At 35.7% G+C, this 12,074-nt stretch overlaps 1 protein-coding gene across 1 annotated transcript in view; it reads right to left on the reverse strand.

Moving 5' to 3' along the window:
• The window catches only part of SLC25A12 (solute carrier family 25 member 12), a 51,762-nt gene that overhangs the window by 14,512 nt on the left and 25,176 nt on the right, over window positions 1-12,074 (reverse strand). Inside the window, exons 8-13 of the mRNA XM_082483394.1 lie at window positions 11,080-11,173; window positions 10,352-10,436; window positions 5,166-5,250; window positions 4,527-4,685; window positions 1,214-1,266; window positions 937-1,017 (exon numbers count right to left, since the gene is read on the reverse strand). Of these exons, the coding sequence (XP_082339520.1) occupies window positions 937-1,017; window positions 1,214-1,266; window positions 4,527-4,685; window positions 5,166-5,250; window positions 10,352-10,436; window positions 11,080-11,173 (557 nt within the window). The remainder of the gene's footprint in view (window positions 1-936; window positions 1,018-1,213; window positions 1,267-4,526; window positions 4,686-5,165; window positions 5,251-10,351; window positions 10,437-11,079; window positions 11,174-12,074) is intronic.

Here is a 12,074-nt window from a genome sequence, read left to right on the forward strand (position 1 = left end):
GGTGAAGACTCAAGCATGTACCAGGCTGCCAAATTCAATCAGGCAGAACTATAAGCAGCCTCCCTTCAGGGCTGCTTCTTTGAATTAGAAGTTTGCAGAGGTCAACAACCTTTCTGCCCCAGGTTTTGTTGTAAGCTGAGGAGGTTTTATACCAGCCTGTCAGCCTACTCAACTGGAAGTTATTAGTGTTCTCCGCTACAAAAGAAACCTAACTCAAGCCTTAAACATTTTATAGGGTTAACAACTGTTGGGGAATCCCACAAATGAAATTAGCCAATGTGCAAAGCCAAAAAAAAAAAAAAAATCTATCATCAATATCAATTCAAACCACTAACTGACTGCTGAGAGATCCACTGAATTAGAGCCCCAAACACAATTTGCTTTTGAACTGTGTTTAGACAATGGGTGTAGTTAGCATCAGGAGTACTGTAGCTACATTTTATTCAGTCATTTAAACAGAAAATTCACTCATACCTGTTTTTCCATATTTTCACAAACAGAAAAAAATTCACACATAGCAAGTTGAAGAGTGTATTTCTTTTCCTTCTTTAAATCTTCAGCAAGAAATAGATTTTTTTAACCTGTTGGACCTCCACTTCCTCGCCAAAGGAAATTCAAACATGATCTCAATAATCCATTCTCAAGGGCTACCTGAACTAACCATAAATGCCAACCCAAGTAGAAGTATGGAAAGGGAGAAAAGGTACCCTCTCTTTAGCTTTTCATGAATAAAACCACTACTGAAACTGGGCCAAAAGAAGTTGTTCAAGCACATAACTCCATGGGAACTCAACTCAGAAGTATGCAAAGCTTTCCAAACAGAAAGAAAGACCAGTTCTGTTCAAATCGACAAAGCACACCCATTAACCGTCATCCCAACTATGCTGCAGGTGACTGAGAATCAATTTTTCCTAGGAATACAGGACTGATACTTACACAGCCTCCAGCAAGGACCTCCGCAGGCAGTGGAATGGAACCATCTTTCTTAGTAAATTTGTCTCTGACAAAGTCATTAACCTAATAAAGATACAATACATTACACACAATTTTAAGTTATTTTTCCTCCTTACTAACATATATCAAGTATATCTGCAACCATATATATTAGAGTGCTTGTAAGTGGTCATCTTTCACACATTTTAGGAAATAAATCCTGTGTATGTTAACAAACAAAAGGATGCCAGGGAAAAAAAAAAAAAAAAAAGATACGTACAGTTAGCTTAATAGCCTTTTCTGGAGCAACACCTATCAGCTGTGGTAACAAGCCTATAGAAACAAAGACATCATAAGGCAACATTATCTTCCTAATACAGAAACTAGTATTTTATAAGAGCTCTACAGAAATGCCTTTCTGCACATGGGATATCCTTTGAGGTGGATGGCATTTATGTATGTGATGCTGCTAGAGCACTGCATATTCATACCAATACAATTTTATATTACGATTTCTGTTGAAAATGGTAATGAAAAGGGTGACCAGATGTGCCTTCCACAACCAAGTCAAGCCTGATGCCGTTGCTGTACAGAAGGAAAAAAAGGGTAAGGACTGAACCTACACCTTGGATATGTGTACTACCTAAGAGTTCGCTTGACTTTTTCAGCCCCTTAATATCATTTTCCCATAAAGCTTGCAATTACTTTTTAAAATAGGAGAGTAATTGTGAGATATATACGACTATGATAAATTATCAACTCACTTCTACTTGACTCACTAACCTGAGTTTTCTGAAGGCTCCAGTCAACTAAGGATATAGAGGATTTTCTCTTGTACAGTCCACCATGGTAGCATGAACTTCTGTAAACTCTATTACTATTAAGTATTTTTTATCTCACCAAAAGGAAGCATTAGTGGACAGAAACTGATTTTGAAAAGGCCCTTGCTCCTGGAAAATAGCTACTATCAAAATGAACTGCCATTTGACAAAAGCACATACACTCTTCTAGGAACTAATAGGTTTAAGAAAAAAAATCAGTAGATGGCAGTCTTAACTTCCTAACACACAAGATTATAACAGCATCTGTTATTTTTAAATCCATTTTCTCCACAGTCATTTCGGCATATGTATAAATTATAAAACTTAAAAGGCTTTTATTAGAAGTGTTCATTTCCTAATGTTACTCCATGGTTAGGGAATATCAGTTTGTCAAAAGTGTTTGCCAGTTAACTAACAAAAAATCCCATGCTAATTATATCAAATATCAGATAACAGCAACCAAACTGTATTGATGCAGTTTTCCACTATCTGTTAAGTGAAAAGACTAACAGCTAAAACTTAATTTCAAATGTTCAAAATTACTAAAGGTACTCAGCCTACAGAATTTCTATACTACTTCCTTAAAAGGAAGCTCAGAGCAAACGCGCCCAAATAGAAAGTGTAGCAGTTAATATATGCAGTGTAGTGTTTTCTTCCAAAACAGTACTTTTCTGTGCGATTTCCAGACTTACTATGCTGAGGAAAGGTAGCTATTAAATACAAAGAAAGGTTGACAATAACAAAAAGTAATGGTGCCCTCCCAGCCTGAATCTCTGATCTACCATGAAAACAAAATCCAGCTCTGCAGTGCCTACAAGCCTCTAAAAACCCAAAACTACCAGACAAAACACCACAAGACAATCTCCCCCCCTCTCCCCTTTACGTAGCTGAACTCATATGGCACACACATTCGGTGTGCGAGAGAACCCGGGACCCTGCATGGTCTAGTGAAGGACCTTAGAAGATACTTCATTAGTTCTGAAGTTGGATGCCAGGATTCAAAAGTGTCATATTTTTCTGGACCAAAAATTTTAAGTTTTTATTTTAAAAATGACTCTCCAGTATGCAATCAAATCTACTTTTTGAACTGCGGTAAACGACTACATTCTACTGTCACATTACAATACAATTAGGATAATCCAGCTCAGGAATACAAGAACCCAGTAAGAGACTCACAGTCAACTCCATAAATGCTTCTCTTGTTTAGTTTAACATACTTCCACAGACCATCTATATGAGTCCAAGACCTTACTAACATGCTGACCATTAATTGTAACATTTTCAAAACAACTACATTAATTTATTATGCTAAACAATCTTAAAGACAATTACTAAACAGACTATTAAAAAGTTTAACAAGCTGACATTCTTTCAAACAAGCACGTTCTTCCTCAAGTGTAAAACATTGCTTTTAACCCATCAATGGAATCAACCTTGATTTCAACGTGTTTGAGAAAGGTTAGAAAACCAAAATAAAAATAAAAAATAATCAGTTTTAGAAGCTGCTGTGCAAAAACATGTGGTTGGGGGGGTGGGAAGAGAAAGAAAAGAGTACTGTAGAACAGCACTGTAGACAGAGTCGTAAATGGAATTCATGGAGTATTTTCTTTTGTGAAAGATTTAGCAACAAAAAAGGAAACCAATTTACTGGTAAGATATAATTTTCAGAGAGTTCAGCTATTTCATTAATGTTTTCACTGACATTCCTCTCTTTACTCACTTGCACAGCAAAATCCTCTAAGATTACAAAAAAGCTCTTTAGCCAGTATCCACAGACTATCACATGCAAAAACTTCTCAGATACTGTCCTTAAAATGACACTGTCCAATGTCTTCATCAACAGAACACATTGCAAAGCAGAAAATAAGGCTGCGACCATTACAGAAGTGACTTTGCTCCAACTAAAAAAAAAGTGCACGAATTAATAAATATCTTATTGATCCTTATGAAAATGCGCACTTCGTTGTTATGTGAAATTACAACTAAAAATAGAGAATTCAACTAAATAGCAATTTCAGAGGACTGGCTAGCATGTACACTCTATGTAAGTCACCTTATTGATGTGATAAAACCCTTTCAGAATCTTCTAAGCTCAAACAAGATATAAGATAGCTTTCAATCTAACTGATAAAACTGATAAAAAGTTGCTTTGAATTCTTAACCTGTATTTTTTTCTTTTTTTAAATTACAACTTTTATGAGATCCACTGTTGATATTTTAAAGTAAAATAGAGCAACATAATACAACAGCAGGATGCAATTTCTTTTTCACAGCATAAAATCATAAAACAAGTCCCACTACCTGCAAAAGTATGAGGCATAAGATCTGGTATCCACTTTAACAAGCATATTTCAAAATTACTGTGTTTCATCTCTTAACAAAAAATATTTGCAATAAAATGGACATTTATTCCTCAGGTGATAATCTGCTCCTGATGTTTGCCTCTGGCCAAAAGTTACAATCCTTAGTTTGAGAGATAACAATCACAACCACAACACTCACACCCCAGAAATTAGCAATTTAACAACCTAAGCAGCAAGAAGCAAATCAGTAACAATGAAAAAAAAATGCCCAGTTTTTCCCAGCAATTGTTTATGATGAACAGTGCTCAAGGTGAGATATTCAGCTCTGAAACAGATGCAAAATTGTACATGATACCAGTTTCCTGGTTTTCCCATAAGAAACTAGCTGTTGAGGTATTTAAAAAAAGGCAGAAAATCCCCGACTCGAGATACATATATACAGACATATATATATATTTTATTCACCTACCTCTGTAAAGACCAAAAAAGCCTTCAAAACGCAAAACCTTTTTAAAGCAGTCAAAGCTGTTTTTATACATCAACTCTCCTACAACTGAACCAGTGGTGCGTTGATTCTGCATACGAGTTTTCACCAGGTCTATGGGATATACCGCAGTAGCACCAACAGCTGTAAGAAAGCATTTGAAGTATTATTTCTGCAACATCCTTGTTGGTGTAGTACTTAACTCTTACGATGATTTTCTACATTTATTTAAACTCAAAGAATATGCAAGCTGGTAAGATCTCTGATATCTTGGAAGTAAGAAAGGACAATACTGAAAATCTAGAAAAAAGTCTCCAGGAGAACGGGTTACACTATTACATTAAACAAGGTGCGTAGAACAAAGAAAACCAATCAGGAAAAGAAGCAATCAATTACCAGTAAGGAATTTTGTTACTGGAGTAGAGTTTCAGAGGACTGTGGAGGGATACTAGAACAGAAGTGATAAAGGAAGAAAGGGAATGAGTGGAACAAACAAAAGTGGTTCCACTTTCCAATTCTTCACATGTATAACCAAGAAATGCACCTTAGATGAGACCAAGTAGTCTGGCAAGAAAGTGTTAAACTAACCCAAGACTGAAAACAGAATCCAGAAATATTACTCACCTCCAGCAATTGAGCCCAAAGTGAACCTATAAGCTGACTCAGCTACCTGGAGCCAGATAGGCCTGCCTAACTCTCCGAAAGATTGCTGTGTGAGGCAAAGAAAAGAAAAAAAATTGCATGAAAATCTGCATGGGAAAACAAAGATGCCTGTGAATTGTTTTTTATAATAGTACAGAAAGAATCTGATAAAAATTGGCAGCTTTATGCTATGGAGGGGGAAAAAAAATTACTATATAACTTCCATTATGCCTGATGAAAAAGCACACTTTTCAAATACTCCTTTCAGAAAATATTCTTCCTTACATATTCCTAGTATTACTGAAACAACTACAGTGAAGAAAAAGTAGACAGAAACTTAAATCAGCTTTGCTACTTTCCATTCTGTTGCCCTTGAATTTGTAAGGCATAGAATCCACTTCTGGCTCAAATACAATTCGGTATCTCAAAAGGAATTTAGTATCTCACAGACAGCATCTATCAGCACGAGATATATTTTAAGACTACATATATATTAATACATAGCATAAACATGACATTTCACGTCTTCAAAACAAGCAAAAAGTCAATTACTTCCCAAAGGATTCTCCACACACTTTTTCAGGCAGTTGATAATTTACAAATATGATGACCTCTCACTTCAATCACATACACTACTATAAATGTATTAGTGTTTCAAATAAATACAAGTCTGCACAGAAAATATTTGCAGAGACTCATATAATTAGATGGTTATTAGAAACAAGGTAATTGATAAACAAGATGTAAGTGTTCACAAACTTGCACTGTAAAGTATGCAAGATGGGCCGAATTTTCTTCCAAACGCAAATTAGGGATTAGAGAAGAATTTATATTATGCAGTATAACTTGTCTGGGTTACATACGTGGCCAAGATATTAACAGTTAAATTCCATATTAAAGCAGATACTAAAGCCCATCTCCCAAATACAAACCTGTTTTTCTTAAAAGTACCCTGTACTGTTGGCAGATAAGCTCCTGGAACAACTGGAATGTATACAGTCCTCAGACTGCCCCAGGAGGCACATTATGAATTCCCCATGAAGACTATGACATGCACATTTCACAGCTAACTCACCAAGGCCACTTAACTAAGTTACGTTCAGCTTATTGGAGCTCTGGAAAGTGGAATATCCACAGAAAGACAGCATGTAGCTCAGCATAAACTACTCTGTTTGGACTGCTATTACACTGGATGTGCAAAAACCTGACTTTATTGCATAACGTTACACTGTATGTATACAGCACAGGAAAAAAAAATAAGACTGAGATGGGATCAGTACCTGTAAAAAAAAATATGAATTATATTCTATATAGTTTTTCCACAGAAGAAAAAGTTACAGCTTCCACCATTTCCTTCAACAAGACGTTTTCCTCCCCCAACAATACAGCTTAACAGAGATATTCTGGGGGGCACCAAAATTACAAACTCCACATGTAGATAAAAAAGCATAAATCAAATATATTGCCTTTACAAGCAAATAGAAGCAATAAAGCTGAAGAATGTCCTCACTAGTCTCAAAACACTAAATTTTCCTGATCTAAAAAAAAAAACACACAAAAACCATAATAAAAACAAAATAACCACAAAAATAAATTCTAAAATACAGAGATACATCTTTTAATTCATGTAAATAAAAGACACGTGCAATAATAATAATGCCAAAAAGGCTTAGAAGCAGGACTGGTTCTTCATTCCACAAAAATTTTCTCCTAGTTTAACACACCTGCTTCCTTTTAGCTGTTTTAAGGTTATTCTTTTTCTTCTAAGCTCCAGAGAGTTCTCATCAAAATCCAACCATCACATTCAGACATTAATCTTAATGAATACATCACTGGATGTTAAAAATCAAGTTCTTTGTGAAGGAAATGGCACTTTTATATTATTAAATAAGTGTCCACAAAGTTTGCAGTTTACTTGTGTGTTCAGATGGATATGTAAATGAATGTAATTAATGCTATGGCTTTCACATCATGAATATTTATAAACTGAAAATTACTGTAGCTGTCATCCCCACAGGATATTCAGCTGCTAGGCTTTAAGAAAATTTTACACAATGAAAAAAACTGACAATAAAGTAAACATGGTTGAAAGCAGGCTAATTTCCATTTCCACCAAACCTACAAAGATAGAGTGAGTTTATGTAAAAATTCAGATTTTCCTTTAAGAAGGAATTTTAAAGTCACATAGAAGTGATTACAGACTTGTTTTCATTTTCCAGGGACAGCTGGACCTCACTGGAATGATATTCTGTCTTCCACAAAGGGATAGCTTTTATTTTATCAATACAGTTAAATAAGGTAATCTAAGGTTCGCTTAGAATAAGGTCTAGTAAAAAACTGTTACTTATAAAACAAAGAAAATGAAATTACTTTGATTTCTGTTGTCCTCTCAACACAGGATGTAGAATAGGATGAAAACATAATGTATTATGGGTGTGAAAAGAGTATATTCTGTTCTAGCAACGAGTGAAACTTTTATCAATGAGCTCCTTTTATAACAGCGTAAAGCTACAAAGGTGATTCTGAAGTGTAAAATACAAAAAGTTAGTATTTTGTCTACTCAGAAAGGTGAGTGCCACAAAGACACTGATTAAAAACAAAGTTGTCAGTTATGAATGTAATTACAAAACTTTATCAGAAATATTTCTTATTAGTCTGGATAAATGTTGTATATACATTTCTGCGTCAATCAATTCCATCATCCTTGTATTCAGGAATCCATAGGAAGACTGTTACCACTAAATGGGTTTTGGACACTGATTTCATTGGCTCAGGTATGTCTGATTGTCTACAGACAACAGAGCGGTAACATTAAGAACAACTGCATTTCAGATCAATTTGTTTGAAAGAGAACTGAATGATCAAATCCACCTGTAATAGCAGTAATCAAAATACACTCAAAGCCCCACATATAGAAGACTTGCTATATTCCATACAGGACAATTTTTCAACTATAGCAGTTGAACTAATTCAAGATTTTCCTGTCACTGACACATATCCTAGATTTTGTAGTGGATATAACTGCTTAAAGAAACCTTTTTGCAATATGCATAAAAAGTGAGCTGAGAAATAAGAGGCTTTATAAACGCAAGCTTTCATTTTCAGACAGACTCCTGGGATCCCTCAGCCACTGGCAGATACAGGACGTTCACGTGGCGAACAAGGCACAGGTGATTTTTTCGCTGCGCTGCCGCTTTGTCTAAGACCACCCTGCAGCAGTACTACCTCTCACCGGCATCACCAGGGTAGAGACTCTGAATTGCACTTTATGGGAGACAGCGTATCTTGGAATGGCTGACATCAGCATCGCTGCCAGCTGCACGTCCTCCTGCCCCAACAGCCCAGATGTCTGAGCTACCTGGGAATCAGTTGCCGAATCACTACAATTCAGGACCAGCATTCTAACACGATTCATGACCAGCGTCAGATTGCTGAGCTGCAAGATGTGGCCTTTCAGCAGCTGATTCGTAAGCTCATCTGCCTGCATACCAAGTGAGGTGTGGGCAGCTGGGAGCAAAACCCAGCCCAAGCCAGGCTATGCCCATTTGGGAATCAGAGCCCTCGGATGTCTTGATAGACACCCCATAAACTTTTAACACAGACTTAAAGAGAGAGAATTGGAGTTGTTTAGACATTGTAAGAAAATGGGAACCTTCAGGATGAAAAATTATGTTTATCTACTGAGGACACAAAAATGTATTTAGTCAGAACTACAGGATATGCTCATACAAGATCTTAAGAATTAGATCTCCTACTTCCCTTTGTATATTACAGAGGGAAAGGGGGTGTGGAGACATCCTTGGAGCAAAATGTAATGCTTCAGATGAACATTATTGTACTTTCTTGTAAAGCTTACTCGAGAATGTACAGCTCTGTGTGGAACTGCAATTTCTCATGAAGTTCTACCAGTAAAAATAAATAAAAGATTGTACATCAGAACATTTTAAGATCAGATCCTATTTTTTTTTGTTTTGCATAATAAACACCAACGTGCAACCAACCTATGTATTTTATGATTATGCAACCATGTACTTCACCATGTTTGTATGTCTTCCTTTCTGAATCTGCTGTGTAACTGTTTCAAGGATTTTCTTGAGTGCATTATTACCTTTACATTATTAATATTTGAGTTAATTCCCCCTGAACTACTCTCATGAGAGCAGTCACCTACAAAATGCTCCAGAAAAAGGATTTCCCTAGAATATATCTGAAATGGAATGGAATGGAATGGAATAGAATACTTCTATTAGCAGCACAGCAGATGCCCCATTATGTTGTGAGCTTCAGTATCAGCAGTACTTCAGGTTCAAGGTAAAATTTAATTCACAACAGACCTGCTTGCAAAAGAAAACCTCTCAGAGGTTGAACCAAAAATATAGTGAAGATAAGCCCCCAAAATCTAGATTTACTTTTAACACAAACTTGCAAGCTATACTCCTGAAAGCGTGCAGTAGGGTACCCAGTAACTGCGGTGGAACAAAGTAAGAAACAATTTATATTCAAAATCTTACTGCACAGTCTGGGACTCTTGTGCTGTACTATAGATGTATACGTTAAATATGGAAACTATGATAAAAGCAAAGCTAGCAAACGTGAATGTAAAGGTCTGGTGAAATACAGTGTTAATATTCTACTGCGATATTTTTCATCTTCTAATTCTACCCTTTTCATCAGTCCCAATAAATTTGAATTCCCCTTCTACTGTCTAGGTCAGATAGCCAACAAGTACAGTAAAACTCAATGATCATTTTAGATCAATGGTTAAGCCCATCATTTCATCCAGTTTTTCAAAAAAAGAACATACTTATAAGCCTTGCATTTAATACTCATATTTTTTACTATCTAAAAATAATTTTATAGTTACAGAGTTTGATTACTTAGTAAAATGAAAGGCCTTTCGAGGAGTGAACAAATGTATTCACAGTAAGGAATGCAAGTATCTCTACATGCTCATATCTTAACAGGCCACCTTTCAATATGACATCTAATATCTGGTTTAGACACATACTCAATAGTCTGCCCCATTTCTATCCTTATAGCAATACACACAGCATGTTTCACTTGTTAGGAATCTGTTTGAAGTGTATTATTCTTAGTTTTCATATGCAAGTACATGTAAACATTCTGTTAACTTCAACAATTATATTGTATATATCACTTTTACCTACCTGCCTCTGGAGTTCTGCCAAGTTGTAAGGTAATGCACCTTCAGCCAGTGGTGCTATTCTCTCAATATCTGCCATAGTTAAGCGCCTTTACACAAGGCAGAGAAAAGTAAATTACTGTTAGATAAAACTTCAAACATATTCAATACAGTACTCCTAGCCACACCTCACATAATATATCCTGAGTTTAAAAAAAATCACCTGTCATAATTGAATGCACGTCTAAGAAATCTGTTACACTGCAATAAAGAATCCTAGAGTTAAAAGGACCTTCTCTTCTTGTACCTCACAAGTGGAGATAAAGGGAGCTTGGATTATTCAGAAGCAAGTTCATGATTGCTAGTAATAAGGGATACGATACACCAATTAAACTATTTCTAGGTATTCCTACCTAAGGTTTCACATGTGTTAAAGACACATGCAAAACATCATCAATAATTAAAGTTAATAATACCAGTGTATTGTAGCCGTTTGGGACTACTGTAATGTATAGTGCTATTTTATATGTATACCTATAGTATCAAAATTAATAATTGTGCTTGATATACAGAATTCACTTACAAAACCCAGGCAGACACCAAAGTCAGTTTACATTGAATAAATTACTGTAATGAAATACAATGGAACACACAACTTTTTAAAATTAAGATGAAAATGAGCAGTTTTCACACAACAACAACAAACCCAGCAAACTAATGATATTAAAATTATAAAATTAATTATTATGTTACCCAGTAACACTGTATAAATCTGCAAGTTGGTAGAGAATATCTATTTCCAGTGGTGTAACTTGTCCAAATCGGATTGCAGAGTGGGTAAATTCCTCTGGATTTAAAAGGGAAAGAGAAACAAAGCAATTGTGTTATTTGTTAAATTTCCTCTTTAAATGCTCACAAATAACTTTAACATCATAAAAATGAAACCTATCACCAAGAAGCAAAATCCATAACGCAAAGGGAAAAGATATCTTTAGGAGAACATCTATCTTGAAACAGGACTTTTCAACACAGAGCAAGTCTGACTCCACAACTTTGATTTACGGTAAGAAAGTCAAAGTCAACAAAAATCCTCATATTGGCAAGCTTAATAAAAGCACGCCCATAATTTGTGATTGTTTCTGAAGTTCTGCAAAACAGAACAGAACAGAATAATGGTCCATTATGCACAGCTTTAAGGGCAACTGGCTCATCTATTGCCATCATATCCAGATTTCTTTCTCTGGTAGCTCTGAATGACCCCAAGCTTAGATATTCATCTAGCCAAATTACATGACATGTACATGACATAACTGGCAAGCTACAGTAATCAATTCTGAACAGCGAAAACACAATAGCTTTTTTTCACAACACAAATCCAAGCAAGGTGCATTTCTGCATCTGCCACCAAAAAACATTGCTAGGCAATTTGTTAGCACTATTTGGAGGATGAGGACAGGAATTTTATGCTTTCCTTTAAGGATGAAAGGTATGTAGAGAATATGAACACAAGCCAAACAAAGAAGAAAAAAAAAGAACTTGGCATGCTTTTTACCACACATCGGCTTGGCTGGTCCCATCCAAATAGGTAATAAAATCGGTGATAAAACCTGTCATATAACGACTACAAAAGCAGTCCACTCATGCCTGCGGCAAGACTGAAATACGACAACCTTTCATATGCACAGGGACTAGCTATGTCCTAACAGACAAAAACGATACATAAAACCACTCAGGCAAGTAAGCACTAA

Source organism: Vanellus vanellus (genome assembly GCF_965231255.1).
Source record: "Vanellus vanellus genome assembly, chromosome: 5".
Classification (NCBI taxonomy): domain Eukaryota; kingdom Metazoa; phylum Chordata; class Aves; order Charadriiformes; family Charadriidae; genus Vanellus; species Vanellus vanellus.